Here is a 25,551-nt window from a genome sequence, read left to right as displayed (position 1 = left end):
TATCACAACTCGCTTGACCAATTCCAGGTTAAGTCTTTATGAAGTTCGGACAGCCCTGGGGACGCTAAGGAACGCCGGCGTGCCTTGACATCCGGCTGTATACAGTGGTGCGCGATAATTCCTAATCCCGATTCTAGATACCCCAGGAATCATCCAGGCTTCGAGAGCATTGTACCGCGTAGAATTTCAGCACGATGAGTTCCAACAGATTTTCCAACAATCATATGTTTGGGGCCTATTTGTACAGAACATACTCTCGACACACACACGCCGCATTTCCATTGTGGGAAAAGGGTGCCGCTATATCCGTGAAATTGTCCACGGTCTCGTATCATAACAGCTGAAGGACAATTCCTAGATGCACTTCAGCAGGATTTGTAGGCAATCATTTCGGTGCAATTCAGCAAACAATTTCACCATAAAGACTCAGTCAACGCCAAGCTGGACAGGATAGACAGGATGGATGTACCCGCACAAAGGCATGTGGTGTGACAAACAGTCCATTCAACTCAATCTAGTGTCAGTAAAAAAAGTTAGGCGATAAAGCTGTATGCACACAAAGACAATTGGATCGGATTTCAGTTCTGCATTCCGCCTGCACATAAGATTCCCTCTTAAGAGCTTTAGCCAGGCTGACTGGCCTAGAGTTCCGTCAGAAGTCGACTTCCTTGCACCTCAGCCGGCTCCTGCATCCCACCACATGCCTATATCCACTCTGGTCGACATATGCTATTCATTACGCTGAGATTCTATGACGGGCTAGATTATTAGAGGATGACTAACAAGCGTGGCTCTCACATTTTATGTTGGCTACAAAGATATGATTTTCCAGTTGTAGTGCACGGAGCTCCAAGTTTTATGAAGTATCTTTAGAAGGAGAAATCAGCTCTTGGATTAGAGGCAATACCTGGACGGACTCTCTCTTCAGCCTCCTGGAGTCGAAGAATTTGACGTTACTACAGGATCTTCCGAGCCCGGTCTTGAAAAAAAAAGGACCAAATGGTGACAGTAAGCGACTCTTCTGCCAGCTACCTGTGGAGAGCTTGTATAGGCGACCTGGTTGAGCATGTGGAATCTCCTTTTCTCCTTGAACATTGCACAAATTGAACAATGGAATCCAATGAATTATGGGATCAATGAGCTCTCAACTGTGAACACCAAAATAACAAATAATGGTATCAATTTCAATATGAGCATAAGAGCAATGTCCTTGGTAAACAAGGAAGGTCAGTACCTAGGTACTCACTCTCACAAAGATGGGATCAAGTTCTGGGTATTTCACATCTCGAGCAATTTTCCAGCTATCAATGAAATCAACCAAAATATGACTTCGTGTTGAATGAACACAAACAATCCAATTAACATGCGACAGAAGTATACGATCGAATGTTTCCAGACATGAAAAGAGATCGATCGGGATCCCATATCCACCAAAAAGCATAGCTGACTAAGAAACCCACCCCACGTGACCACGACCGCGACGACCCGGAACGGAAAGCCAACCTCTTCGCCGGGCGGAGCTCGGAAGTTCGTTGCAGGAAGCGAAGGACTTGGTCCAGGAACGACGAACGCCCAACTCCCCTTCCCACGGCGACACTGCCACTGACCAGTCGGTCGAATCCTGAGAGAGAAATAAGAGAAAGAAAAAGAGAAGGGAAGGAAGAGACAAAAAAACCATAATCCACAATGGGCGCTGGCAGCTCGAAGCAGCAGCAGTCTACGGGCTCGAAACATGTTTTCGCTAGGTAAGTTGCAGGCGCGCGGCGGATATGGAGAGACAGGGGGAAAGAGAAGGGCAGAATACAGAGATTTGCATATGGATGGATGGTCAGGTGGCGTGATTGGAGGTCAATGGGTTAAGACGGTCATTCGGATTACCGCGAATTCAATCGAGACCTCGGATGTGATGTCCTGGAGGAGATTCATATATACATGTTTTACAAGTTCTAGCGCTGGAATTCTGAAAGCTGACTCTGTTGCTATTCTGTAGTGAGACGCCGGTGCAGTTCTCCTCGAATCTGGTAGAGGCATTGCAGTCCTCCGCAGAGGTATGATTCCATCAAATCACGCAGAGAGAGATAGAGAGAGAGCCAGAACCAAACATTGACGAATAACGACAAAACAGACCGACTCCAGCCGTGCCAAAGCCCTCGAACTGCAGATCCAAGCCCGCGTGGCCCAAGAACTCGAGCGCCTCCGCGAACGCGAGAAGCAGACCCTCGAAGAGATCGAGAAGCGCCTGGCCGAGGGCACCCTCGGGGGCGCTCCGTCTACCACCACTACCAACCGCACATACACCCCCGACGAACTGAACCTCGACACGCCCCTCGTCCCCTTCGCGGGTCGGGACACCACCACCTTCCCCGCCCCCGGCGCCGCTGGTGCCCCTCAGCAGCCCCAGGTCGAGATCGACCGCGACGCCTCCCGCGAGTCGGTGCTCAAGGAGATCGAGTCGCTCCGGAGCAAGCTCGAGTCGCGCAAGCGGCTGGCGGCGCTGGACGACAACGTGGAGCGCGCCAAGGCCGACGTGGTCAGCTGTCTGCGGCTGAACGACCGGCGGCCGCTGGACTGCTGGAAGGAGGTGGAGGGGTTCAAGCGCGAGGTGGCGAGGCTGGAGGAGGCGTTCGTCGAGAGGGTTGTTGGTTAAGTTACCTCCTACCTATCACTGGGGCAGAATGTCCCTCTCTCTACCATCTAGCTTCTTAGGCAGGTAGGTACCTACGTAGACCTGCCTACCTGCTACTTGTAAGTGACCGTCGACGGGCACGGGTCAAGGGAAGAAGCAAAAGAAGAGAAAAAGAAAAGACCCGAACAATTCCGTTTCGATCTGATTAGAACCATGTATTTAGATATAGAACTTCACGCTTGGTCTCATTGCAAAAGCCCTGTCATGTTTATCTATCCCATTGCAAGACAAAAAAGAGTATGAAAGACTCAGGACGTGATGTGTTGTGTATGTGTGTAATAAAATAGACAAAAATGTTATTGCATCTATCATTTTACTATTTTTTCCCTTTTCTTTTCTCCTACCCAAGTCCAGAAAACCAAAGGCAAACATGTACATACATTTACATGCAGCATACATAGTCAAAAAGGCAGTCATAAACAACGGGTATCTATCTATCTATCATTCATCACATCTCATTTCTCAACTAACTTCTTCCTCTTTTTTTTCCTTTCAATTTTTATCCACTGGACATATACCTAGTTCCCTAGGTAGGTATTCATTCAAACAAGTTCCCAAAACCCCAACCTCCCCACTCTCTCCCCCGCAGATCTCACAATACACATCTTCTTTTCCTTCTCTTTTCCTTTCCCTTTCCCCTTATCGCTCTTTGCGCTGGTTGCACCAGTAGCAGGAAGATCGACAACCTTCGACACCAGAATGGATCCGATCCCCGTGCCTCTACCCTCGGAGAGGTTATAGCTACCCGTCGTAACGAAGCCGATGAGGTCTTCTTCCGGCGGGAGGGGGATGTGTGGGCCTTTTCCGTCTGCGTCGATACCCATACCATCCGTGGATTGGGTCTGGGACTGGGTCGAGGAGAGGAGGGAGGCGGCGAGACGTTCGCGGGATTCCTGCGGGTCTTCTTCGTGCTGGGGTTGTTTCTGTTGTCTCTGTGCCTGGGTAAGACCTTTACTAGTGCTCGGTTGTGATGCCAAAGAGAGCCACCTCTGGCGCAGTTCGTCGTTGGTCGTCGGGAGACGGTAGATCCGAGCATGAGGGGTCGGAGTGCCACGGTTGAAGAGGGATATCTTGACAGTCGCGAGGGCAGGTTTGTCGATCTGGGCCTGTAACTCCGCCGGGAGAGGGCCAGATGGGTGGTTGATGATCGAGGCGGCGACGTCCGCACGCAGTTGGTGGACGTCAAGCGGTGGGATTGTTTCTTCTGGCTTCTTCTCCTCTTCATCTTCAGGCTCATCCTTGTTAGCAGAATCAGAAGCGATCTTATCCTCATCTGCCTTTTTCTCCGGCTGCGGCCCCTGCACAAGTCTCTCCCAATCGCACGCCCAGCCGCGCCCGATCTCGCCCTTCTGTCCATCTCCCAAATCGACGCTGTCAAACTCGACCCTCTTCCCTTTTGGCCTTCTTTCCCACTCCTTCTTCGCCTCTTCCCTCTCACGTAGACCCCATTCCCAGCCTGCTCGGGTGCCGGGGAAGTCGCCCGGAAACCAGGGCTCTCCGACTTCGAAGGCAAGCTGCTGCAGCTCCTTCAAGCCTCCAAATCTAGGGTTGCTGCCGCTTGACAGCGGGTAGTACATGATGGAATACCACACTGGAGGAACGCATTTCCACGGTAGAAGAATCGTCCAGGTGCCTTGGGAGTTGTTGCTGTTGTTGTTCTTTGACTGGTTCTTTGGTCTCGATGCCAGAATGATGATAGGGATATGCGGATCCGTGGGTTGGGGCGCTGGATGGACTCCTGGACCAGCCAGGGTCCGTCGTCGATTGATCGCCTTCTGGCTGGGGAGACGACGGACGGCATCCAAGCGCGCAGGTCGATCGAAAAGTGATGGCGGTGTTTGTGTGCGGTCAGGGGGCCAGGACGACAGCAAGATGGCGAGATCGTTCATGCTCGACTCGGAAGATGGTGGCTTCACCGTCTGCATCGGGAAGTGCAGGCGAGGATCTGATATGGAGAAGGCAAGGAGAGCGTTCTGAGGGAGCGAGGACGGATTCGTCACTCCCAACAGGGATGACCACGTAGCTTCTGGACTGTCTTTCGATATCTCTTTTCCATCATCTGCCAACGGCCTCAAAGCAGCAACCAGCACCTCAGTCGATCCCGGACCGGTGATATCGATGCTGCCAATCTCGAAACGCAGGTCTTCCACCATGACAGGGGGGTTCTGCCTCTTGGACACCTCCAGCAGCTCATTCCACACTTGCAGAAACGCGGATGGATGAACCCGGATAAATAACTTCTCCCTTGGCTTCTTTTTCTTCGTTTTCTTCCGCTCGTCAGCATCCGCATCGACCATCTCGACATCCCCATCCTCGGCCTTCAGCTTAGCACACCAGATGAGCGTCACAGGAGCAATCGGCCTCATAATGCCCTCCCGCTCAAACAACCAAGTCTGCAGGCTCCTCGTCCCCTCTCTCCACTTCCTCCCCTTCGCTCCCCAAGCGTCCTCTCCACGAACCCCCATCTCCCGCAACACCTGTTCCACACTATTCCGCTCCGTCGACTCCAACTGTATAGTAGACATGTAACTCACATCCCACGCCACGGCGCCCCTCGCCCCTGCCGACCGGTGCGTAGGCCTGTAACTCTTCTCCGTCGGAGTCAAGGGCACCGCAAACCTCCACAGCGGATCCTTCGACGTCGCCATGTGCGCGCGCTTCGCGTGGAACATATGCGTCGGCAACCACGTTTTGGCCTGCTGGCGCTTCTTGAACTTGGCCTCCGGCGGCGGAGGGTGGGAGAGCTTGTTCTTCTTGATCTTGGGGACGCGGGGCGCGATGTCGTAGGCGTGGCCGCCGGCCTCCTCGAGGAGCTTGCGGCTCTCCTTGTCCTTCTTTGCCTTCGAGGCAGCGCGCTTGGCTTTTGTCTTCGCGTTCAGGTTCTGGAGACGTCTGGCGGTCTCGAGACGGAGACGGAGTTGCTCTGAGGGTTTTCGTCGGCGGGCGGTTACGGTGGGAGTGTTGTCTTCGATCATCTGGGGGTTGTCGGTCAATATCCAAGCCAGCAAAACTTCCTGAAGTACAATGGATTGAACATGATATAGGACATAAAATAGAACAATCATACCTCCCTCCTCGCCCTCGCCCTCAACCTCCTCGGCACCCTCTTCACATTATGACTAGCAGTCCTCCGCCTCAGCGACCTTGGCACCTTCTGAAACGCACGACTCGTCAGCGCAGCCTTGGATTTCTGCATCCCCGCCTCGAGGGCGCGGATCTCAAACTCGCGCGCCCCGACATAGGCAGCGACATCGAGCTCACCCGTCGCGGAGAGAGCGGCGTCGGCGGACTGGACGGCAATGGCGCGGGCATCATGCGTCTTGGCGCGTTTGCGGGCAGCCGCAGAATTCTGGGCGCCTGGAGGACAGGGGAAGCCGTTTTTGCGTTTCGTTGGCGGATTGAGGGCCATTGCAGCCAGTAAAGGTTGTTGAGAAAGGGTGGTTTATTGGTGTTGCGTTGAAGTCTAGACGCTCCGCAGAAATTCTGTATGTAGAGCTTTAACGGGCTTGGCGCGTCATGGGTGCGGAGGGAGCTTGATCGGGGATTGCAACGCCGGACAGCCACATCATGCGCGAAAAGTGGCGGCACCAATAGAATCGAGCTACAGCACTACATCTTTTGTCGACCAATTCAACGTCACTTACAGGTAATCTACGCTGTCGCTACATCTTTTACTAAAGGAGACTTCGACACGAGTTGCCACCTTGAGTTGAAAGGGTATTTCTATTTGTATCTAGTCTATGTCATATTATTCTTGTCTACCGAGAAAATCATTACCCCGGCCAATCCTTTCTATCCCATTCTAGAGGTCTAACGGTGCATCCGACGTTTACTGAGACAGAACCTTGAGGATGGTGTCGGCGTCGGAGACCTCAAGGACGTTCTTCTCACGCTCACGCTGGGCGTAGATGACCTTGCCGTGGTCGATGACGATGGCGTAGCGACCAGTGCGGCCCTCAGCGTCGGTCCAGCCGATGCTCTCAGAGAACTTGGCGTTGGGGTCAGAGAGGAAGAGCTGCAGCAATGTCAGTCACACATGCACTTTGCATCGGGAGCAGGGCGAGAGGAAGCACATACGATGTCGTCACCAGTGACCTTGTTGGCCTTGCCCCAGGCGCTCATGACATAGGCATCGTTGTAGGCAAGGACGGCAACGACGTCGACACCCTTGGCACGGAGCTCAGGGAGCTTCTCGATGTAGCCGGGGACGTGTCTGGCAGAGCAGACGGGAGTGAAGGCACCTGCAGGAGTAACCGGTCAGACTGATTCACTGGGCGCAGAGGATGGATGGCAGGCAGGTGGACGTACCAGGAAGGGCGAAGAGGACGACCTTCTTGTCGGCCCACTCCTTGGAGGCGTGGTAGTTGATGGGGATACCACAGGCAGTGATGTCGCCCTTCTCCTCAGTCCAGGGGATGTAGCTGTGATGGAAAGGCCGTCAGCGTCGTGTCCCGAGAGACCAGTATCATATGGATCGACGGTAGGGAGGATCGGGGAGGGAGAGACGCATGGAACGGGATACTTACGAGAAGACAACGTCGCTGGGGAACTGGTCACCGGGCTTGAGAGGAGCCATCTTGATCAGGAAGTTCAGAGGGTTGCGGGAAGGGGAGGTTGGAGATGGAGGAGAGGATGGAGTGGTGATGGACAGATAGATGGATCTACTCAGGAAAAAGGGAGAAGAACACGGAGGGACGCGGGGCCCGTGGAGGTTAATATAGGCAGGAGGGGTAGCTTCTTGATACCACAGAACGCCGGACCGGACCGTGGAGACGCGATGAGGTGACCGAAGCAGAAGGGAAGCCGAAAGGATTCTACGTGGAAAGTGCTTGGCTTCAATTGGGCGTGTCGCCGCCTGCCTGTGAGCCCGTCGCCCGCCGGTACCTGGCGCCCTGCTGTATTATCAAGAAGACCGCCCGAGACTGAGATGCCCCGCCAGCCTCCCCACCGCCGCTGGTTCACACCCGCCAACGGACCATGATCGGCTGCTGGTCTGACGCCGCTGCGAGTTATCTAGACCGCCTGGGTTGACAAATCCAGCAGAAGACGAAAGTGCTCTGAAGGTACTTACGTCGCTCTACCCGAGATAGGTATGTGGCTACTGTGCTGGACGACCACGAACTGTATACCTGCCGGACGGCCACGAGTCCTCGACTTCCCTCTGGTGGGTACCTACATCGTCATCGGTTCCTGCTTGTCGTGAAGACAGAGAGCCGTTCCGCGCAGGCTGAGCAGATTTTTTCCTTCAGGACGTTTTCCTATCAAGCCTATCTGCTAAATTTGTGTATGGACAGGGATCGATGGCGAGGGAGCGAGACCGCCATGCAGCCGTGGTCCAACTCTCCTGCCAGCGGCGAATCACACGTTATCTGATCCCTGCCGTGGACGTTTCCCTGCGCCTTCTCCCCCGAACGTCACGTCATACCACGTGACTGGTCCATGCCCACGCCCCTCGTCCCTCTCGTCACCGCCCGTCGTTTCGGCGCCTGGTCCGATCGCCGACCGGTCGATTGACTCGGCAGATGTGCTGGCGATGTGCTGTAGGTAGGCAAGTACACGACGTGTGGACTGTGACAGCGTGGTTGTCCGTATAGGTATTCTCTCTGCTTCCGTTGGCGTAGGTGCGGGGTTCAACAGAAGGGCCAAAAATCATTGTACATGTATATCCTTCTATTGAATGGCTGTTCCCCACAAGCCCACTGTTCTGCTCGCTCATCGACGAACGGGAAAACTAAAAGTGTTCACAAGCTGCAATCTATTGAAGATTCCTCTCCACCAGGCACTTCCTTGCTCGAGTTCTCGTCCGACACAAAGCCCACGGTCTGACGATCATCGAGGGGCAGCGTCGACCACCCCGCCTGGAGATGCCTTACATAATAGACTAAGAGACAACATAGTTAACTAGCAACCAGCTATGGCTTTCCGTACCGTCTGAACACTGAAGAGATGTGCAGGGCAAGGTACGTACATGTGTTTGTCACAGTCTGCGCCGCTGACGATTTGTGGTGTGTCTGATCGATCAGATAACAAGTTCTGTCTGAAGACAAATGGCACCCAATCAGACAGTACTGCCCCTCCTGGGCATACCGTATTCGGTTAATCGGTGTACCCTCCATTATATAATGCATGGACCTGCACCTAACCCAGAAGAAAACAGGGTGCTACAACATATGAGAGGCTGTCAGGATCTCATTCGGAGTGGCTGCACGCCTAGACCGCTTCTCCTGCATGGCTGTCATCTGTCATGGTCCGGCCAGTCGGAGCCAGAACATGTGAAAGGGCCACGGGGGGGTTGATATTTCACATCGAATTGTCCTGAAACTTTGGCCTGTTTTGTCTCTGAAATAGAGATACCGGATACCGGTTTAAAAATATATACAAACACGGCCAGATCACCGAATACAAAGAAATATATAAGAGCCACGTAAATTCGACAAGACATAACCGATGCCAAGGACAACCACTTCAGTCAAGTAGGTATCTTTATTTCTGTACTACTACCTCTGCTTCCACCCCTCACAAAGGACTATGCCAATCCCAGCACATGTACGGATCACGTGGCTAAAACTACTCAGCCATGGCGAAGAGAGCCGGTAGATAGAAATCCCTGCACTTGATGGCGGTGCATTTTAGGGATATAATTCCCCTCAAGCTCTTAAGTTTCGAAACTACCTGATTTCTTCATTTCTCATTAGATCTAAAATAACCATTAAAAGAAAACCTGACCTTCCAGTGGTTCCTATGTATACTACCCAGGGACTAGAATCGCCAGTTCGACCCCGGACCCGCAGCCTCGACCAAAGACTCCAGGCCCTGACGATCCACCCAGTCGAGATCGATGGATGATCCGATATGCCGCACGGATCACGCCCTGTGGGAGGAGCTAACATACATACTAATGTTAAGGTTGGTGTATGTAGAATGAATAAGAGCTAAAATCAAACAGACCAACGAGGATACATGTTCAAGGCCGTCCAGTCCAAAAGCGTGGCGTCGGTGAAGATTGGTATGACGTATGGACGGGGCGCAGATCGGATGTCGGAGGAGACCAAACCCCGCGGGGATCATGAGATGGATTAGGTCCTCACATAAGCACAGGGAGAGATGCATATTATAGATTGATGGGATGAACATCCTTGAGCTTTACCTCTAGCCAGATACCCATTGATAAACCGATGGTTTTTTTTTCTGCACTGCAGGAGGTGCACTGGACTTGGAAAACTCCTTGCTCTGAGCGCATACTGACATATACGATTGTTCGTTACGTTGTCTGTCCGCAACGCCTACATATCCACTCCTCTGATATATTATCGTCAAAGACAGAGCATCACAAATATCTATCTAACCCACTTCCCTAGACTCAATTGAACGAGCATTTCCTCATCCACGAACGCTGCATCCTAATTGAGCAATAATAATGGCGGACGTCAAGCCCCCGTTCACGGAGGTCTCTGCGAAGAAGAAGGTCAAGGCCGCGCAGGACCTGTGGAACACACGGTAATATGCTCCAGACCCTCCTTTCCTCCAAGTTTCTATTACTATGGTTTTCAGAATCCGTTGGGGATCGCAAGAATGCGCGATTAAAGGACCAATTTTTGAGATTCCATCCCCATCCCGTCCCGTCGGAGCTTTACCCCTTGCTTGAATTGATTATTTGCCCCCATCATCCCTTTCTACACTACACCATCACACCCCCACCTACCCGACAACCCTGTCTTTTAAATTCAATAGTGTATACATCACATACCACCATGAGAAACAGACCCATCCCAGATGAAATACCACAAATATCCTTCAGGCAAAAGCTAACAGGTAACTAACTGTACTCCACATACACACACACAGCGACCCCTCCCGCGTCGCCCAATCCTACACCCCGACCAGCGTCTGGCGCAACCGCGACTCCTTCTTCACCGGCACCGACGCCATCATCGCCTTCCTGACCGCGAAATGGCAGCGCGAGCAGAACTACCGGCTCCGCAAGGAGCTGTTCGCATACATGGACGACCGGATCGCGGTCCAATTTTGGTACGAGTACCAGGATGCCGCAGACGGGATGCGATGGAAGCGGTGCTATGGGCTCGAGGACTGGACGTTCGATCGCGTGTCCGGGAAGATGTTGAAGAGGATGATGAGCGGGAATGATATGTTGATTGGGCCGGATGGGAATGGGGCGGGGAGGTGGTTCGTAGATGGGGTGGACGTGGATGAGGTGCGGATTGGGGAGGAGCATGGGGATGTGGCGCCGGAGATATGAATTATTTGTTTTTTTTTCTGTTCTCTTTACCCCTTGTTTGAATATTTATTTGAATATTCCCCTGGATTGAATACAACCTGTCGGATAACAATGAAAACAAAACAAAACGGGGCGGTTTAGGCCGAGTTTAGTCACGATAGGCAGACTTCAAAGCAAGAGGAATCAATACCAAGGACATCCAAGTCGAACTTTTGTAGGAGACGGCTTTCTTTCTGGCTTCAGCATGGAAGAAATCATATTGTTATAGATGCCCTCTGAAATTGCAGTTCGGTTTCAAGGGAACGACTCGGGCTGTATCTGATCAGAAGAAAGACGCTATGCTGTATATATATATATATATATATATATATTCCACCACATACCTAGTAAACACTGATGGCATTATCACCTGCCATCCAGAAAAGCATTCTACGAATATCGAATCCCAGTGCGCAGACCTGCCGCTAGAGTATATATATATTCTAGTTTGCTTGCACATAGGTTCGAGTCTTTCAACAAGTCCCTCGACTGTCAGCTCCGATCCTCAGCCTCTTTTCCAGGCGCGTAGTATATGTTGGTAAACAGGGTCTGATTGGCCACAATATGGTACTCGAGCAGTGCCTCGATATATTTCTCACCATGACCGCTGAACAGGAGTGCATTGGCCGCGAAACCAAGATTTGCGAATTCCGAGTCTGTTGGCGCAAACAGCGTCCCTCCTGAACTAAGGATGCCATCGCTCGCGTTGGTAACACCCGTCTTGTTGAGTCCTAGGTTGAACGTGCTTATTCCAAGGGAGAGATAGTCGAGTGTATCAGAGGCTGGAGAAGGGGCAGAGAGCATGTCGTCGACGACATGTATGATACCGTTTGTAGCATGCTAGGTACCTTTCAATTAGTAAATGAAGGTAAAAGGTTTCAGGCTTTCTCGCAAAACTTACTATGTTGGAATTGGTAATGTGAGCAACAAAGTTCAGTGTGACATCCCAACTTGGAAGCTGATCCTCTGAGGATATTCCCCGGAGCCACCTTGCGGGAGGAACGTCGGAAGGGTCTCGTGAAGAAGAGCTTACCACAGGGATCCACCCCCGGCGAGATATGGTGCCAGACCCATTGTCGGATCTGCTCCATCGGGGGCTCCTCTGGAAGGGCCTTCTCGAAGGCTTTATTGGTGGGGACGAAAAGAGTGCAATTCGCTTCAGTACTGTTGAGGAAGCTGACGACCTCATCGAATCCCGAGATGATCATCGCAAAGATAGCGGTATTATTTCTGCTGGAGATCCGTTGGTAGACGGTCCCGTTTGACTTATTATCCGCAGTCGTGGGCTTCGGTCCCCTGTGGTGAGGTTTGTCGGATTTATAGTCCAGGTCGTCTGAGACCTTTCTTCGTATAACGCCTCTCCACTGTGCGTCCGTTCCCGGAACTCTTGGTTGACGAGATTATATTTATGGACCCCTTTGGCAAGCTTCGACGCATACGGGACAGGATTGGAGGGGCTCAAGACCGTGGCCTCGGCGGACAAACTCTCCTGTGCCGTCTGCGACGAGTCCCCATTGCTTGCTGATAACGCAGAAAGGATCTGTCCGTCAGGTACCACGAAAGCAGCAGTAGTGGAAGCAGGCAGAGAGCAGGAGCGTGAACTTCATGATGGCTGTACAGCGCTACACTGCAATAAAACTGTAGATTGAGTGCCCCTCCTTATGGATAGGTTGACTAGCGGTGGCAGCTCGCGGTAGGGGAGAATCAAGTGTCAGGTCGATTAAATGCTATAGAAAAGATGCTGAAAGAGACACAGTTGAATCGACGTCGCGGATGATTCCTCTAAGAGCGATAATATCTGCTTTCTACAGTCGGAGGTTTTTACGTAGGTCCAAAAGCCCTGTAGATAATAAAGTGACCAGCGCATAGCGTTGGATTACACGGCTGGCTCAGCAGCAGCACCACGCATTGGCGCACCCAGGTGAGGTGGACGACTGCAGGCATGAGATCTTGGTGCAACAAGTACCTGGTCGGTATCTGAGATTTTTACAACCTAGTTGAATCAGACGCCTGGTTAATGGCTGGATTAGATGTTCGGGGATCGGACTACAGCTCGGACAAGGGCGCTGCTCATAAGGGCGGAGTCCGAAGTTCTGATCTGACTCGGAACCTACTAAAGAAAATGGGTTAAGTATTAATTAACAGTAAATAGTAGACAGAAAGTCACTGAGATTGACATAGAACGTCAAGTTTACATGTCCAATGGCAAACCGAAGATCCGGAGTTGTCCCATCGTAGTTGTTCGATCGGTTCCGCCCCGGTCGAAATATCGGATCGGAGCTAGGGCTAGCCCGCGTGCGCCAAAACGCGCCGTCCTGCACTTGTTTAGACGACATCTCAACTACCATAGCTTGTATCAGGTACATCTGGACGCGCCACGATGAGGCTCCTGCCGGGAGTAGTGCTAGTCGGTTGGAGGGCATTCTCAGAGAATGTGCTAGTCGAGCGCTGCTTATCGATAGCTCCAGCACCGCGACCGGAATGTGGCCACGCGACAGACGTGCTCTTGGAGTAAATCTCCCAGTTCTCCTCCCTTAGATGACAAAGGTAGGGTTTTGCAGCCCCATGTCTGAGAAATGGGTCAGAGGATAGGGAGCAGACCGAACGAGAGCCTCAAAGCCCCAGATCAACGATGTGAGGCTGGCTCTGTAGCGTCTAGCCTTGTACCACCTCCACCTCCGGAATGTGCGACAATCGATATCCCTCCAGATAACCAGGACTTCGCCTCCAAGCTAAATTCGATAGTGTGCAGTCGATCACGCCTGTCAGATTCTATTACATCCTGAGATTGGGAGCCAGCTCATCTTGTACTTGGGGTGTTCCATCCATGAACAGACTAGTTGATGGTGTTAACCATTTATCTGTATAGACACCTCGTGTGAACCTTCATTTCGTAGAAAGGGCCGTTTGACAGATGTCGATTGGAACCCAAGATCTGTGTCTGCCGCATTATACCCTTTCGTTAGCGTGGAGAATATTGGGGATAACACTGTAGTGTGGTGCATTCCTGAGCTCGATTCCGTTGGTGACCGGGGAGACTCCTGGAATTCAAGCGGGATAAACAAACTGGTTTTCCTTTGACCTTCATTCCTCGGCTTCTGACCGCTCTGTGGCATGTCTGCTCCCTGTTAATTTTCTTTGCTGTGTTCCCCGAAAGGTGGCTGTTCCTCGTGGATGTTGCGGGAGTCGCCGTAGTATCTGGATATCAGCTGCTTGCCCGGGATTCTCAACTCATCCAACGCTCCCAATGCAGTCGTGAGGGCCACCCGTGCTGACGGCCACCTTTGTTCGGGCGCATTCTGCACCCTCGTCAATAATTCGTTTCTACCTAATCCCGGTTTTCAACCCATCCGCTCTTTGCAAGACTCCCCGTCGTCATTTTCGTGCTCTTTCCTTCGTGCCCCTAAGTTGAGCAGCTCTCACTCCCTCGTTGCTCATAGGAACAAAAGAAACAACAAGCCATTCACTCCCTAACATCAATCGCGTCCCCAGTCAGCAGCCCACGGTGCTTCAAAGGAAACTGAAATCCTATTCGATCTTCAATTTTATATCTAACTGCTGTCTCGTGTTTCGGCCACATAGAGGTTGGAGGGGATCCAGTGCCGAGAGTCAGTCATTCACTGAAGTTCCCACTCCAGGACTAGAATACCCAGATTCAACCAAAGCCCTCTGCCAGAGCTCTAGATGCCGCTGTGCCACGCGAGCTGTCAGTGATCATAACCATCTCGCGATGGATGAAGTGACCGTTAGCGGCCGTCCTCAGACGAGGCGCGAACCTCTCACCGATGCAACTAGCCGAGTCAACAACTGCCCATCGACCAGGGGCCAGGACGATGTCGACAGGCACCAGGACCAACTCAAAATCTCGAATGAGATCCCGGAGTCTCCTGAGAACAAGCGCATCTCGGCGGTCACAGACGCCCTAGGGGACTCCAACCGCAATTCCACGATATCAGCAGCCTCCACAACATCTGGGAAGGGGCGGAGAAAGACACATGTTGGGCCATGGCAACTCGGAAGGACTCTTGGTAAAGGAGCCACTGGCCGTGTTCGGCTTGCAAAACATGCGGTAACAGGGCAGTCTGCCGCGATCAAGATAGTTTCAAAGAAGTCTGCAGCAATGGTCCAGAGTGAAAGCATTGCGGCAATGGACCGCAACGCTGGGCTGTTGACGGGAGCCCCCGGAGCCAGACCGATGCCATTCGGTATCGAAAGGGAGGTGGTCATCATGAAGTTGATAGAGCATCCGAACGTCATCAACTTGTACGATGTATGGGAGAACCGTGGGGAACTGTACGTGTGGACCTGAACAACATTTGGATAATCGCTGACTCGGTCACAGGTATCTGGTCTTGGAATACGTAGAAGGTGGCGAGCTTTTCGACTATGTATCCACCAACGGACCTCTGCCAGAGGAGGAGGCGGTTAGGCTCTTCAGACAGATCATTGCTGGCTTGTCGTATTGCCATCGGTTTAACATCTGCCACCGGGACTTGAAGCCCGAGAACATCCTCTTGGATTCGAAGCATAATATCAAACTGGCGGACTTTGGTATGGCTGCGCTCCAACCGGCCGGTCACTGGCTAAACACGTCCTGCGGAAGTCCCCATTATGCTGCTCCGGAAATCATCTACGGTCGGCGGTACCGCGGTGATAAGGCTGATATATGGAGCTGCGGGATTATTCTCTTTGCATTGCTGACCGGATTCCTTCCTTTTGACGGTGGGGACCTTTCGAACACCCTTCGTCTCGTGAAGAAGGGGGAATACGTGCTGCCACCGTGGCTCAGTGCGGAGGCTATAGATCTCATTCAGCGGATCCTGCAAAAGCGGCCAGAAGATAGGATTGCCATGCAGGACATCTGGCTACATCCGCTTCTGAGGAAGTATGAAAAGCTTCACCAAGCAATGGCTGACCACCCTGTTGGCCCACCGCCGCCATTGTCCGTCAAAGACTGTGGTCCCCCAGTAGCAAGCCGCTTCGACATTGATATGGAGCTTCTGCGGAATCTTCAAACGTTGTGGCATGGCGTAAAACCAGAGAGTCTGATTGAAAGGCTTCTCAGCAACGAGTAAGTGGTTGACATTGTCTCATTTGTTGCTGTTTGTTCCTAGGTCAAGCCGCATATGGTGTGCACGCTTATGCGGCTGTGCGTCCAGGCTTCCACCACAGCAAGCATGACGAGCCGCGGCTGGTAACAGAGTGCTAACTTGGGGTTTGTGGCAGGCCGAGCCATGAGAGAATGTTCTACAATGCTCTGATCAAATTCAGAGATGAACAGCTAGAAAACTATCAGGGACACCTTGAATACTCTGCCAGTGACTATCACCATATCTCACGGCCAGCAGCCAGAGCCGGGACAAAGCGGATGCAATCCCGTAGACGTTCACAGTTTTCCATTATTACTGATGGCAGCCGCTGCAGCATCTCTGGCAAGGAGCCCAAATCCTCACGGACTGTTGAAAGCTATGATCCGTATAGATCATCCCGCACTCCGATTACCAATCCTGATGCGGAATATGCGAATGTTACGATCCACCGGACATCTGATGGTAAATGTCACATGCACGAATCACTGGATGAGTGCGCCTGCAATCCTACAGTGAATGGTGTTCGGAATGAAGAAGACCCTTTCAAAGCTACACCACCACCTGAACCTCCACGCTCGAAGAAGCCCAAGCCCATTTCAGCCCGTTCATATCAATCTCGAAGCTCATTAGCCAGCTCCCGTCGTGGGTTCAGTCCTGCTCCGGCCGTCCGCTCAGTTAGCTACAAGAGAAATGTCTCTTTCCGGCACATTCGCAAGCGCTCTCAAGGTGCTGCTTCCGTGAAAACCAAGGCCGCACAACCTCACACTCCCAATGGGAAGAGCCACACTAATACGCGAGGTTCGAGAGTGCCTGAGGGTGACATGCTCTCGTCTGATAGGCATAGCAGCCCGGCCCTGCCAACTCCGCCCGCCGTGGTTCGTGCAGGAAGGCTGTGCACCGAGCTCGACCTGAAGAAAGTACAGGACACGAACATGTCCTGGAAGGAGGAGGCCAGGAAGATCTCCAACGAACTAAGCCAGATCTGCGAGGAGGCATTTAACAGGTCCTCCGTCTCTACGGGTCGTACGGGCGAAGCTAGCTTCTATAACGAGTCGCAGTCTCCTCCAACATCTATTTCTACTCCTGAAGACCCTGAACAGTCGGCGACCAGCGCAAAGAATATCAACAGGCCGTTGCCAGACACGCCCAAGGAATCCCTTGGATCGAGCACTATCAGAGACCTCGCTGAAACGCGTCGTAAGCTCATTGAGCACTCTACCAAGGAGGGCTCTGAAGGCTTGCCTGGTTATCTCACCGAGGTGATCTCGCACTTGGATCGTCTGATCGAGCAGGACCAAGACAGGCAGGCACGGGGAGTAGACCGGAACGACCCAAACAAGCGCGCCATCTCTGATCCGATGCCGAAATCTGGCACCGGCTATCTCCCCGCAATCTCTGAGGAGCTTCTGTCCACGACTAACGACGCAACCGGCCTCAGTGTGAAATACGCTGACCAGAGGATTACCTCCGAGCCCACTAGACGAACGAATACAAAGCCCAGCGACTACGAAGGTAAACCGACAATCCGCATGGTTCCCGAGGATTCATTGACCTCTATTGCAGAGGTCCCACCTCTCAACATCAGAAAGAAGAATCACCCTCCACCGCTGTTAAATGGCGCTGGCAGGAAGTCCGCCGAAGAGCTCAGGGGTCCTTCCAGTAACAGCAATGCTCGTGCAACGGGCAGACATGTCTCCACAAGCTCCAAACATTCTCGTTATTACTTTGGTCTTGAGCCTATCGCGGAGAATCCTAAATCTCCACGACGTCCTGAAATGCGGACTTCGGCCGAAAATAAGAAGTGGTCGTGGTTCAACAAACACAAGTCGCAGGTTTACGAGCAGAGACCACCAACCCCACCCAAAGATGTGCAGCACATTCATCCCAGCAACACGACGGTCGTTGTTCATGAAGTCGATCCTGCGCGGATGTCACCGCCTCCTGTGGATGATGGCACGAAGAATGCCAACAAGAAACAGCCCGTCGAGAAGACCAAGGGCGCCTTCCTCAACCTTTTCAGCAAGAAGAAGGCGGACAAACCTTCACCTGACCTTCCACCAGGTACTAAAATCCACGAGTGCTTTGTGAGCATGAACAGTCCAACTAATATTTGTGGCCCAACAGTGAACGAGACGCCTGACACCGAGTCAGTTGTCGCCAGCACCCATGTCAGTGAAACTTCCGCACAAAATGCGCCTCAACCTAAGAAGTATCGAAAGCGCGGCTCTCCGGGAAGCCACAACTGGTTTGCTCGGTTCTTCCACGTGAAGCCGGCTACTCGGGTCGTTGCATTGAAAACATCTAAGGTGAAAGCCCGGAAAGATGTGTACAAAGTCCTGCGGGATTGGAAGCAGTATGGAGTGGAGGAGGTGCACTTGGACAAGGGAAAAAGTGTCATCTACGGACGGGTAGGAGAAGTCAACTGTAAGTGAGGTACCGTATTTCCGAGCTGTGAAATCTATTGACGTTGCTCCAGTCCTCTGTCTGCGCCCGGTCGAGTTTTCAGCCGAGTTCTACACCATTCTCGAGCACGGACGGCACGCAAACCTGAGCCTCATTCGCTTTCGACAGGAACGTGGAGCGGCCTCGTCTTTCCACAAGGTTGTTGATACGCTGCACATGGTGCTGAAGCAGCGCGACCTCGTGGTCGAAGACCCTGCGCGCGCAAAGAAGATGGCAAAGGTCCTCGACCCCCTATGTTAGGGCTGTCCCGACTACGTCCTCACGTTTCCTCATCACCCTCGTTTACACCAAAGTATCTATCTTTATCTTTTACCTTTCCTCGTATACTAGAGATACTAGAGATCACCGTATTGATCTCGTCCCGAACATCCTCTCTGTCCTTCGCTACTTCTGACTACTCTTAGTCGCCACACTCCCTTACCGCTACTACTAATGTCTATTTTGCGAACATGCATGGCAACATCAAACACTTCCTCATTCCTTCGCCGCTGCATGCATCATCGCCATCATCCAACGCCACCAGCTGCCCTACCTTACGGTTAGGGCTAAACCGGTTGACAAATTCTGTCAAAACATTTCCTTTACATCTGTTGCACTCTGACTGAACCGACCATTCCATTTCTCACCTTCCATCTCTTATCTCTCTCATATGTCAGACCTCACAGACATAACTCACCCACAGTCGTTCACTGCCCCCTGGCTCAGCTCAAAGTATTGGTATCCTCTCTTTTCTGTCCCCTCGACTGTCAGATTCAACCCTCCAACTGCTTACAGCTATACCAGCACTGTTTAAATTTCCTTCCCGATTGATATGCCACACAGACCACATTGGTCTAATCTCGTGTCCTTTCGTCCAACCAGCTACTCTGTATATCAATTTTCTTTGATCGTGCCCGCGAGCTCACCAGCGCATCTGTTATTTTGATTTTCATTCAACAGTCTAACCAGGTAATATTGGCGCTCTCCCTGCTACCTTATCTTTCTGGTTTTTTCCTTTTCCATTTCTCCCGAATCATCATTGTCGTCCTTGCTTCGAGAGCGCAGGACTTGGGAGAAAGATGCATTAAGGAAATGAAGCTCGGGAGGGACCCAGGCGAACGGTGAAGAAGCATCCATTTGTCTTGGAGTTTGTTTCTACTTTAATTCGTGTATGTAGGATTATAGCAGCATTCTAGTTTGTCAGTTCAATCAAAAGCAGTTTTAGTTAAAGACCCACAACCAGCAACAATCACAAAAAAGCAAACCAACCTCAGCAGCAATGCAAAGTAAACTGAAATGATGTCAAATCAGACTTAGCCGATCAATAGTCGCTTCGATAATCGATCGATCAGATCACAGATCAGATCAACCTTGATCTCGATCCCGTTCCGATCCATCCGCGTCCGTATCCACATCCGGATTCACCCGTATCTCCGTTCATCGATCGATCGATCGATCGATCGGATCTTGTCCGTCCGCCATCCGGATCGCTATCCGTGTCCCCTGCCGCGAGCTAAGTCAGGATCTGGTAGGTAGATGGAACCTACTACTAACCTACTAACGTGTACCTTAAATCTTCTTGATTTGCCTACCTATCTATCTAGCTAGCTAGGTTAGGTAGGTAGTACTTAGTTAGGTAGCTACCTACCTACACGAACTTAGCTTACTTCCGTGTACCGTAGTACTGTACACACAGAGGTGCTTGAAGAAGAAGAAGAAGAAGAAGCAAATCCTATCTATGCCTTATGTTTTGTCTTGGAAGCCTTGGAACCTGGTGGGAGAACGGATCGGGATAGGATAGATTTTTGGGGGGATTGAATTTGTTCATTGATTAATCGATTAATTAATTGATTAAACTATAATTCATCATTTTTCTTCTACCTAAACGTCATCTCTCCCTTGCTTTCAGTTAGGTTAGGTAAGTAGGTAGTTAGGTAAGTACAGTACAGTAGTGGATATTAGATTAGTACCTGCTGATTCAGTTTTATTACATCACATCCAAGAAGGATTGTTGAACCCTCCAATTCTTACTAAGTACGCAGTACTGTGGCTAGATCTCATACAAGTTGAGAAGGACGAATTAAATTAATCCGTTCTTGGAAGTGCTCTGCCCTGTACCATATAGTACAATACACTATACTATACCTATGTTAGATACATCTACCCTACTACCCTATCCGGAATCCTGCATATTGCATACTTATGTAGCATATTCTCTCTATAAAGTCCCTCCTGATATCTATCTACTTTCGTATGCTATCTGTCATATCATGTCGCCCCCATGCATCCCAACCTAAGTCAGCCGGACCGGTCCGGTCCGGTCCGGTCCGGCTGGAAGCGGTGGTCCACTCAGCGCGGTTGAAGAATGTGGGTTGGGTGACACTGACACTTGACGCTTGCTTTGCCGGCCGGGGGCGGGTAGGGCCGCTCCATGGCCGCCGCCGTCGCCGCCCGCAACGCGGACTCCGCGGGTAGCTAAGCAGCCTAAGCTAGGTACACGGGCATCTGGAGCAGTAAAGCTGCTAGTGTTAGTCCAAGACGAACAGGTTAGGGGTTCAATGATGATGCGCATCAGCTAAACCCGCACCCGCTTACCCGTCAAGGTTCGCATCGTCGGGTTGATCTCCGTCTTTGCGGCTCCATCGATTTTTCTCCCGCTCCAGTTTCCGATCGTCAAGTGGATAAAAAAGGGCGACTTGCTCAGCCTTGGCCTGGACTCGACTCTCAAGCTTCCAAAGCTAAAGTCATAGCTCCATCCTGGATCTTGCCTAGGTAACCGGGCCTGAGCACGTCACACTCCATCAAATCAGCTGGAGACGACCAAGTCATCAATGAACCGACCGCACTCGGAAATGTCTCCCCAGCTGTCTATCTACCTAGCCTAGGCACATGTACTATTGCGTAACTTCTACCTGAATCAAGAAGGACCTTACCGCAACCATGTACTTAAGTACGCAATAGCATCCATGGAGCGGTTTTCACGTGCAGACACCCTATCCGGAGCTCTCTTGTTCTCCGCATCCATCTCCGACTATGCCGGCCTGACCGACCATTTTGCTTGCTATGGTACAGAGCTTTGTCCACATCGCCCTTTTCGGCTTCACCTTCGACCCGTGGTACTCCGTACACCTACGTCAGGCACCGCTGTTTAAAAATGCGACACGATTCTCGACAAGCACCAAGTGGGATAAGTCACGAAAAAATATGGCGGTTGCAAGATCCGACCCTACTATGTCCAGACGAATCAGAGCGTAGATGCAGAACGTAGACTTCCACAGCCAAGCACATACCATACAAATATAGCAGGGAATCGGAAGTGGAAGCATGCGAGCACGTCATAGCGAATGTAGCACAAGAAATTGGAAATCTCAATAACATAACATTTGTGTTGAAACGTTGATCAGACAGCCTCCCGAGTATCAAGTACGCAGTGCAGTAACATTTCTTTTTTCGCAGGACCGCAGAATTCCTCCCATGCGGCAAAGCCCGTAGATAGATAGATAAGAAACAACACAGAACGAAAATACATAAAACACAGGGGGGGGGGGGGGAGGGGGACTCGAACATGATCAAAAGCAGATAGCCACCCAGGGAATAAACGAGATGAAAAGAAAGTGAATATGCGATCAGAGGAAAAAGAGCAAAATACCACCAAGATCTATCGATCGAAATTCACAGAGCAGCACAACGTAAGGGTAGAGAGGAACACTTCACGAGGTCAACCGACCAGTCGAAACGGCGGTAGCACAGGTTCTCCGCTGACCTCGACCATCCATACGAAGTAAATGCCCGCTTGAACCACGACCGATGACTCCGAACCCACATCCATTCTTTTTTCTCCTTTGCCATCCCATGCCATACCGAATATCCATGCATCTATACCTTCTGATGCCCAAAATATCCAACAGACTGAACCGATATCACAGCATCCGCGAAACGAAAGAACGACAGAGAGCCGCCCAAAGGACATATGCGTCGTGTTGTGTTAGAATGCGACCTTCCAGAAAGCCACCCATCCACGCCTTCAAATTCCAGGCAGAATGACCCAGCAGCCATCAGACATCGTGACGAGAGGACAGGATGAATCCCCAAATACCCAACCGCTAAAACGAGAAGGGGGTTTAATGGGTTCGACGAAAACAGAAGGCAATAGGGAAATAGAAAACGTGCATTAGCGGGTCGCCCCTGATAGTTTATAAATCGGTAGTTTGGATCCTTTTGAAGAAGCCAAATAAAAAAAAGGGGGAAAACGATTGAAGAGAAACGAAAAAAATTTTTTTTGCAAGTGGATCGGTTTCGAAATGGTAACGGCGGTGTAGGAGAGGCAGGATGAGTCCCTTTTCAACAGGATATATGCTGCCAACACGCAACTACCGTCTGCGATCCACCGAATTTTTGTTTTTCATCCACCCATCTTATGTACTGCTCATACAGCTCTTGCTTCCCATATCTTCGTATCAGATCGGTAAACATGGTCTCATTTCTTCCGTCCGGCAAAGGAGAACGAGCTGGAGCTCCAGCCCCATCGTACATCAAGTGTCTTTTTTTCGCCGTCGTCTCTAGACTTCGCGCTCCTCGTCTCGCTGGCAGGTCATGCAATGCAAATCATGTGATCTTGTCGCTGATTCCCCGCCAGGCGCTTAATTCAAGTGCCCTCATCGGTCGAGAATCCGAATATCAACGTTACCCCGCCGCGTAAGACGTCAAATCAGCAATCTTACCATGGCCAAATGGAACGAACGACGGGATCACGCCTTCGCGGGAAAACACTAATATTACAGCCTCGCTCTCCCCGTCACAACATGGGAAATACGTCTCGCGACCAGCACAGCGACTGTTTTCCCGCATTGAAACTGAGGATCACAGAACAGAATCCATCTCTTTCCCCACCTTCATATACTGGGTATCAATGTCGATCATCCGGCCGTCCCGTTCCTCCGTCTCGCAACCACTGAGCCACCCGCTTCCACCTGCTCGGCCAAGTATACTGATGCTTACTGGTTCAAGCCCTTACGGTCAAGGGCGTTGAGCATGTCGCTATCGGTACTGGAGCGGCCACCCTGTCCTTGATCGCCGGGGTTCAGCATGTCTCGAACGTTCAGGCCTCCTCGGGAGGAGCTAGCAGAGCCACCGGGTGTTGAAGTCGGCGGTGGAGTCACTCCCGCTTCTCTGGGCGGAGGGATGGAGTGGCCAGGATGCATTGGCGGGTATGGAGAGCTATGGGGGGAAGAAGAATGGCGGCTGTCATATGGATAGGTGGACTGTGGAGATGCGCGCCTGTCGTTCGGGGGCGGCGGGTAGTAATGGCTGGGTGCGGTATGAGTCTGGTAACCCGGCGTTGAAACCGCTGGAGAGACGGGAGCAAGGTTGGTTGGATCGGGATACTCGAAGCCAGAACCAGAACCACGACGACCACTGGGCTGTCTCTGGGAAGATACGGTGAGAATCGAGAACATTAAGGAGTGGACATATGGGAGGGAGCAGACGGCTTCGAGACGGGAGATGTTTGGCGACTTACCTGGTCTTGATGATGAGCAAGAGGTGGTGGTGCCCCTCTGTCGTCCACGTGTGGCGGTTGGCCATAGGGGTGCTGATACATCCCTTGAGGAGGGGGGAGCGTGGTATTGGGAGGCGGTTGCGGCTGTTGCTGCGGTGGAAGAGGCTGGCCGTGAGCGCCGTAGAGCATCACCCCGTCACCAGGATATCCGCCGCGGCCACCGGCACGACCCTGGTTCTGAGCATTCCGCAGGTGAGGATAGGCAGCGTGTGCTGGAACGAACGCTTGCGCTTGTGAAGAGACGGGTGTGAACATGCACTCCTGGTTGAAGCGAACGCAGTTCGTGCAGCGTCCATCCTGGGAGTTTTCGAATCCCGAGCATCGAATCTACAAGGCAAGGACGATTTAGCCTGAGTTTCGAGACAAGAGAGGGGGTGATTCCTTCAACATACCTTCCGTCTCCTACAGTACCGACAGGCAATGGCGGTGCGTTGTCTGGGAGCGGCAGCCTGGTACACCAGCTGCGGTGGAGGCGGTGGTGGTGGTTGCGCATACATATCCGGAGGGCGTTGGTAGGCGCCATGAGGCGGCGGCAGTCGGTACGGATCTTGAGGTCCTTGCATCTGGGGATGTATGGCGGCCATGTTCGAGGGTGGAGGCGGACACGGCGAAGGCGGAGGTGGATATTGGTAGGCAGGGGGTCCGGAACGTTCCTGCTCGCTGGAAGGAGGTGGAGGATATGACGATGGAGGGTACTTAAATGATCACAGGTCAGAAGAGAGTCCGAAGCAAACAACGTCAGGACAGTCTGAGTGGTCAATGGAGGAGGGGGAGGGAGGCAGGGATATATGATCAAGGACAAGGAAAAAAAGATCAAGGAAAGAGAAAAAGGTGATGCATGGATGGAGCACACTTACGGGGTACTGGGACGAAGGCGGATACTGAGACGGGGGTGGGTTCTCCTCAGGCTGACTGGTGTTCCACTGGTGCGGTGGATACTGTCCCTGTCGATTGGGGTCGTTGTACTCGTTGGGGTTGTTGGACATTTGTGAAAGAGGTGTGGACGCGTGACGCTGCTGAGGAATGAAAGGAGGGGGGAAACGATGCAGGATGATGTGAGTGAGCCCGTTCAGCTACTGGGCAGGAATGCTGACCGGGGTGTGTCGAGGCGAAAGGTACAACGACCGGCAGGACCGGCGAAGAAGTCGCGGAGAAGGATCGGTCAGAAAAAGGTACGCCAAATCAAATTCTTTTCCAGCTCCCGTCGGGTGATTTGCAAGGCTAGCATAGCCTCGTGGTCGATGGAACCCGGGCTGGAGTCAGGCCTAAGGCGCAGGGAATGACACGAAGGAGGGGGGCAGAGGAGGGAGGAGAATGGAGGAGAAACAAAAGAGGCGGGTTCCTCGGGGATATGACGTGAGGGCTTGGGTGGAAAGATCAGAAATAATAAATAGAGTGGATTCAAACGGAACAGCAGCGATGTTCGGGGACAGGCCGCAGCGGGGATTAGTGAGAGTGTAATAGTTCCAGGTCTGGCAGTAGCGCGGGCGGCGTCAGGTAT

At 52.0% G+C, this 25,551-nt stretch overlaps 7 protein-coding genes across 7 annotated transcripts; 3 read left to right on the top strand and 4 right to left on the bottom strand.

Moving 5' to 3' along the window:
- Positions 1 to 1,686: 1,686 nt before the first annotated feature.
- VTN00DRAFT_8984 (uncharacterized protein) lies at positions 1,687 to 2,647 on the top strand (the record flags this gene model as incomplete). The annotated part of the gene is made up of 3 exons (XM_069435893.1): positions 1,687 to 1,745; positions 1,991 to 2,048; positions 2,126 to 2,647. The coding sequence occupies 3 exons, from the start codon at positions 1,687 to 1,689 to the stop codon at positions 2,645 to 2,647; spliced, it is 639 nt and encodes a 212-aa protein (XP_069285794.1).
- Positions 2,648 to 3,228: 581 nt separating this feature from the next.
- Positions 3,229 to 6,095, bottom strand: VTN00DRAFT_8983 (uncharacterized protein; the record flags this gene model as incomplete). The annotated part of the gene is made up of 2 exons (XM_069435892.1): positions 3,229 to 5,661; positions 5,754 to 6,095. 2 exons carry the CDS (start codon positions 6,093 to 6,095, stop codon positions 3,229 to 3,231), a joined length of 2,775 nt encoding a protein of 924 aa, XP_069285793.1.
- A 420-nt stretch (positions 6,096 to 6,515) lies between these two features.
- On the bottom strand, positions 6,516 to 7,262 carry VTN00DRAFT_8982 (uncharacterized protein; the record flags this gene model as incomplete). Its single annotated transcript, XM_069435891.1, has 4 exons — positions 6,516 to 6,701; positions 6,764 to 6,927; positions 6,995 to 7,107; positions 7,213 to 7,262. The coding sequence occupies 4 exons, from the start codon at positions 7,260 to 7,262 to the stop codon at positions 6,516 to 6,518; spliced, it is 513 nt and encodes a 170-aa protein (XP_069285792.1).
- Positions 7,263 to 10,103: 2,841 nt separating this feature from the next.
- On the top strand, positions 10,104 to 10,943 carry VTN00DRAFT_8981 (uncharacterized protein; the record flags this gene model as incomplete). The annotated part of the gene is made up of 2 exons (XM_069435890.1): positions 10,104 to 10,183; positions 10,532 to 10,943. The coding sequence occupies 2 exons, from the start codon at positions 10,104 to 10,106 to the stop codon at positions 10,941 to 10,943; spliced, it is 492 nt and encodes a 163-aa protein (XP_069285791.1).
- A 510-nt stretch (positions 10,944 to 11,453) lies between these two features.
- VTN00DRAFT_8980 (uncharacterized protein) lies at positions 11,454 to 12,169 on the bottom strand (the record flags this gene model as incomplete). The annotated part of the gene is made up of 3 exons (XM_069435889.1): positions 11,454 to 11,801; positions 11,863 to 11,927; positions 11,995 to 12,169. 3 exons carry the CDS (start codon positions 12,167 to 12,169, stop codon positions 11,454 to 11,456), a joined length of 588 nt encoding a protein of 195 aa, XP_069285790.1.
- Positions 12,170 to 14,691: 2,522 nt separating this feature from the next.
- On the top strand, positions 14,692 to 18,754 carry VTN00DRAFT_8979 (uncharacterized protein; the record flags this gene model as incomplete). Its single annotated transcript, XM_069435887.1, has 5 exons — positions 14,692 to 15,254; positions 15,304 to 16,032; positions 16,188 to 18,112; positions 18,176 to 18,475; positions 18,528 to 18,754. 5 exons carry the CDS (start codon positions 14,692 to 14,694, stop codon positions 18,752 to 18,754), a joined length of 3,744 nt encoding a protein of 1,247 aa, XP_069285789.1.
- Positions 18,755 to 23,487: 4,733 nt separating this feature from the next.
- VTN00DRAFT_8978 (uncharacterized protein) lies at positions 23,488 to 25,036 on the bottom strand (the record flags this gene model as incomplete). The annotated part of the gene is made up of 4 exons (XM_069435886.1): positions 23,488 to 23,919; positions 24,012 to 24,377; positions 24,443 to 24,745; positions 24,908 to 25,036. The coding sequence occupies 4 exons, from the start codon at positions 25,034 to 25,036 to the stop codon at positions 23,488 to 23,490; spliced, it is 1,230 nt and encodes a 409-aa protein (XP_069285788.1).
- Between the last annotated feature and the right edge of the window lie 515 nt (positions 25,037 to 25,551).

This window comes from Thermoascus crustaceus, assembly GCF_041956765.1.
Source record: "Thermoascus crustaceus strain CBS 181.67 unplaced genomic scaffold VTN00scaffold_6, whole genome shotgun sequence".
NCBI lineage: Eukaryota > Fungi > Ascomycota > Eurotiomycetes > Eurotiales > Thermoascaceae > Thermoascus > Thermoascus crustaceus.
This window is presented reverse-complemented; position numbering and strand designations above follow the sequence as displayed.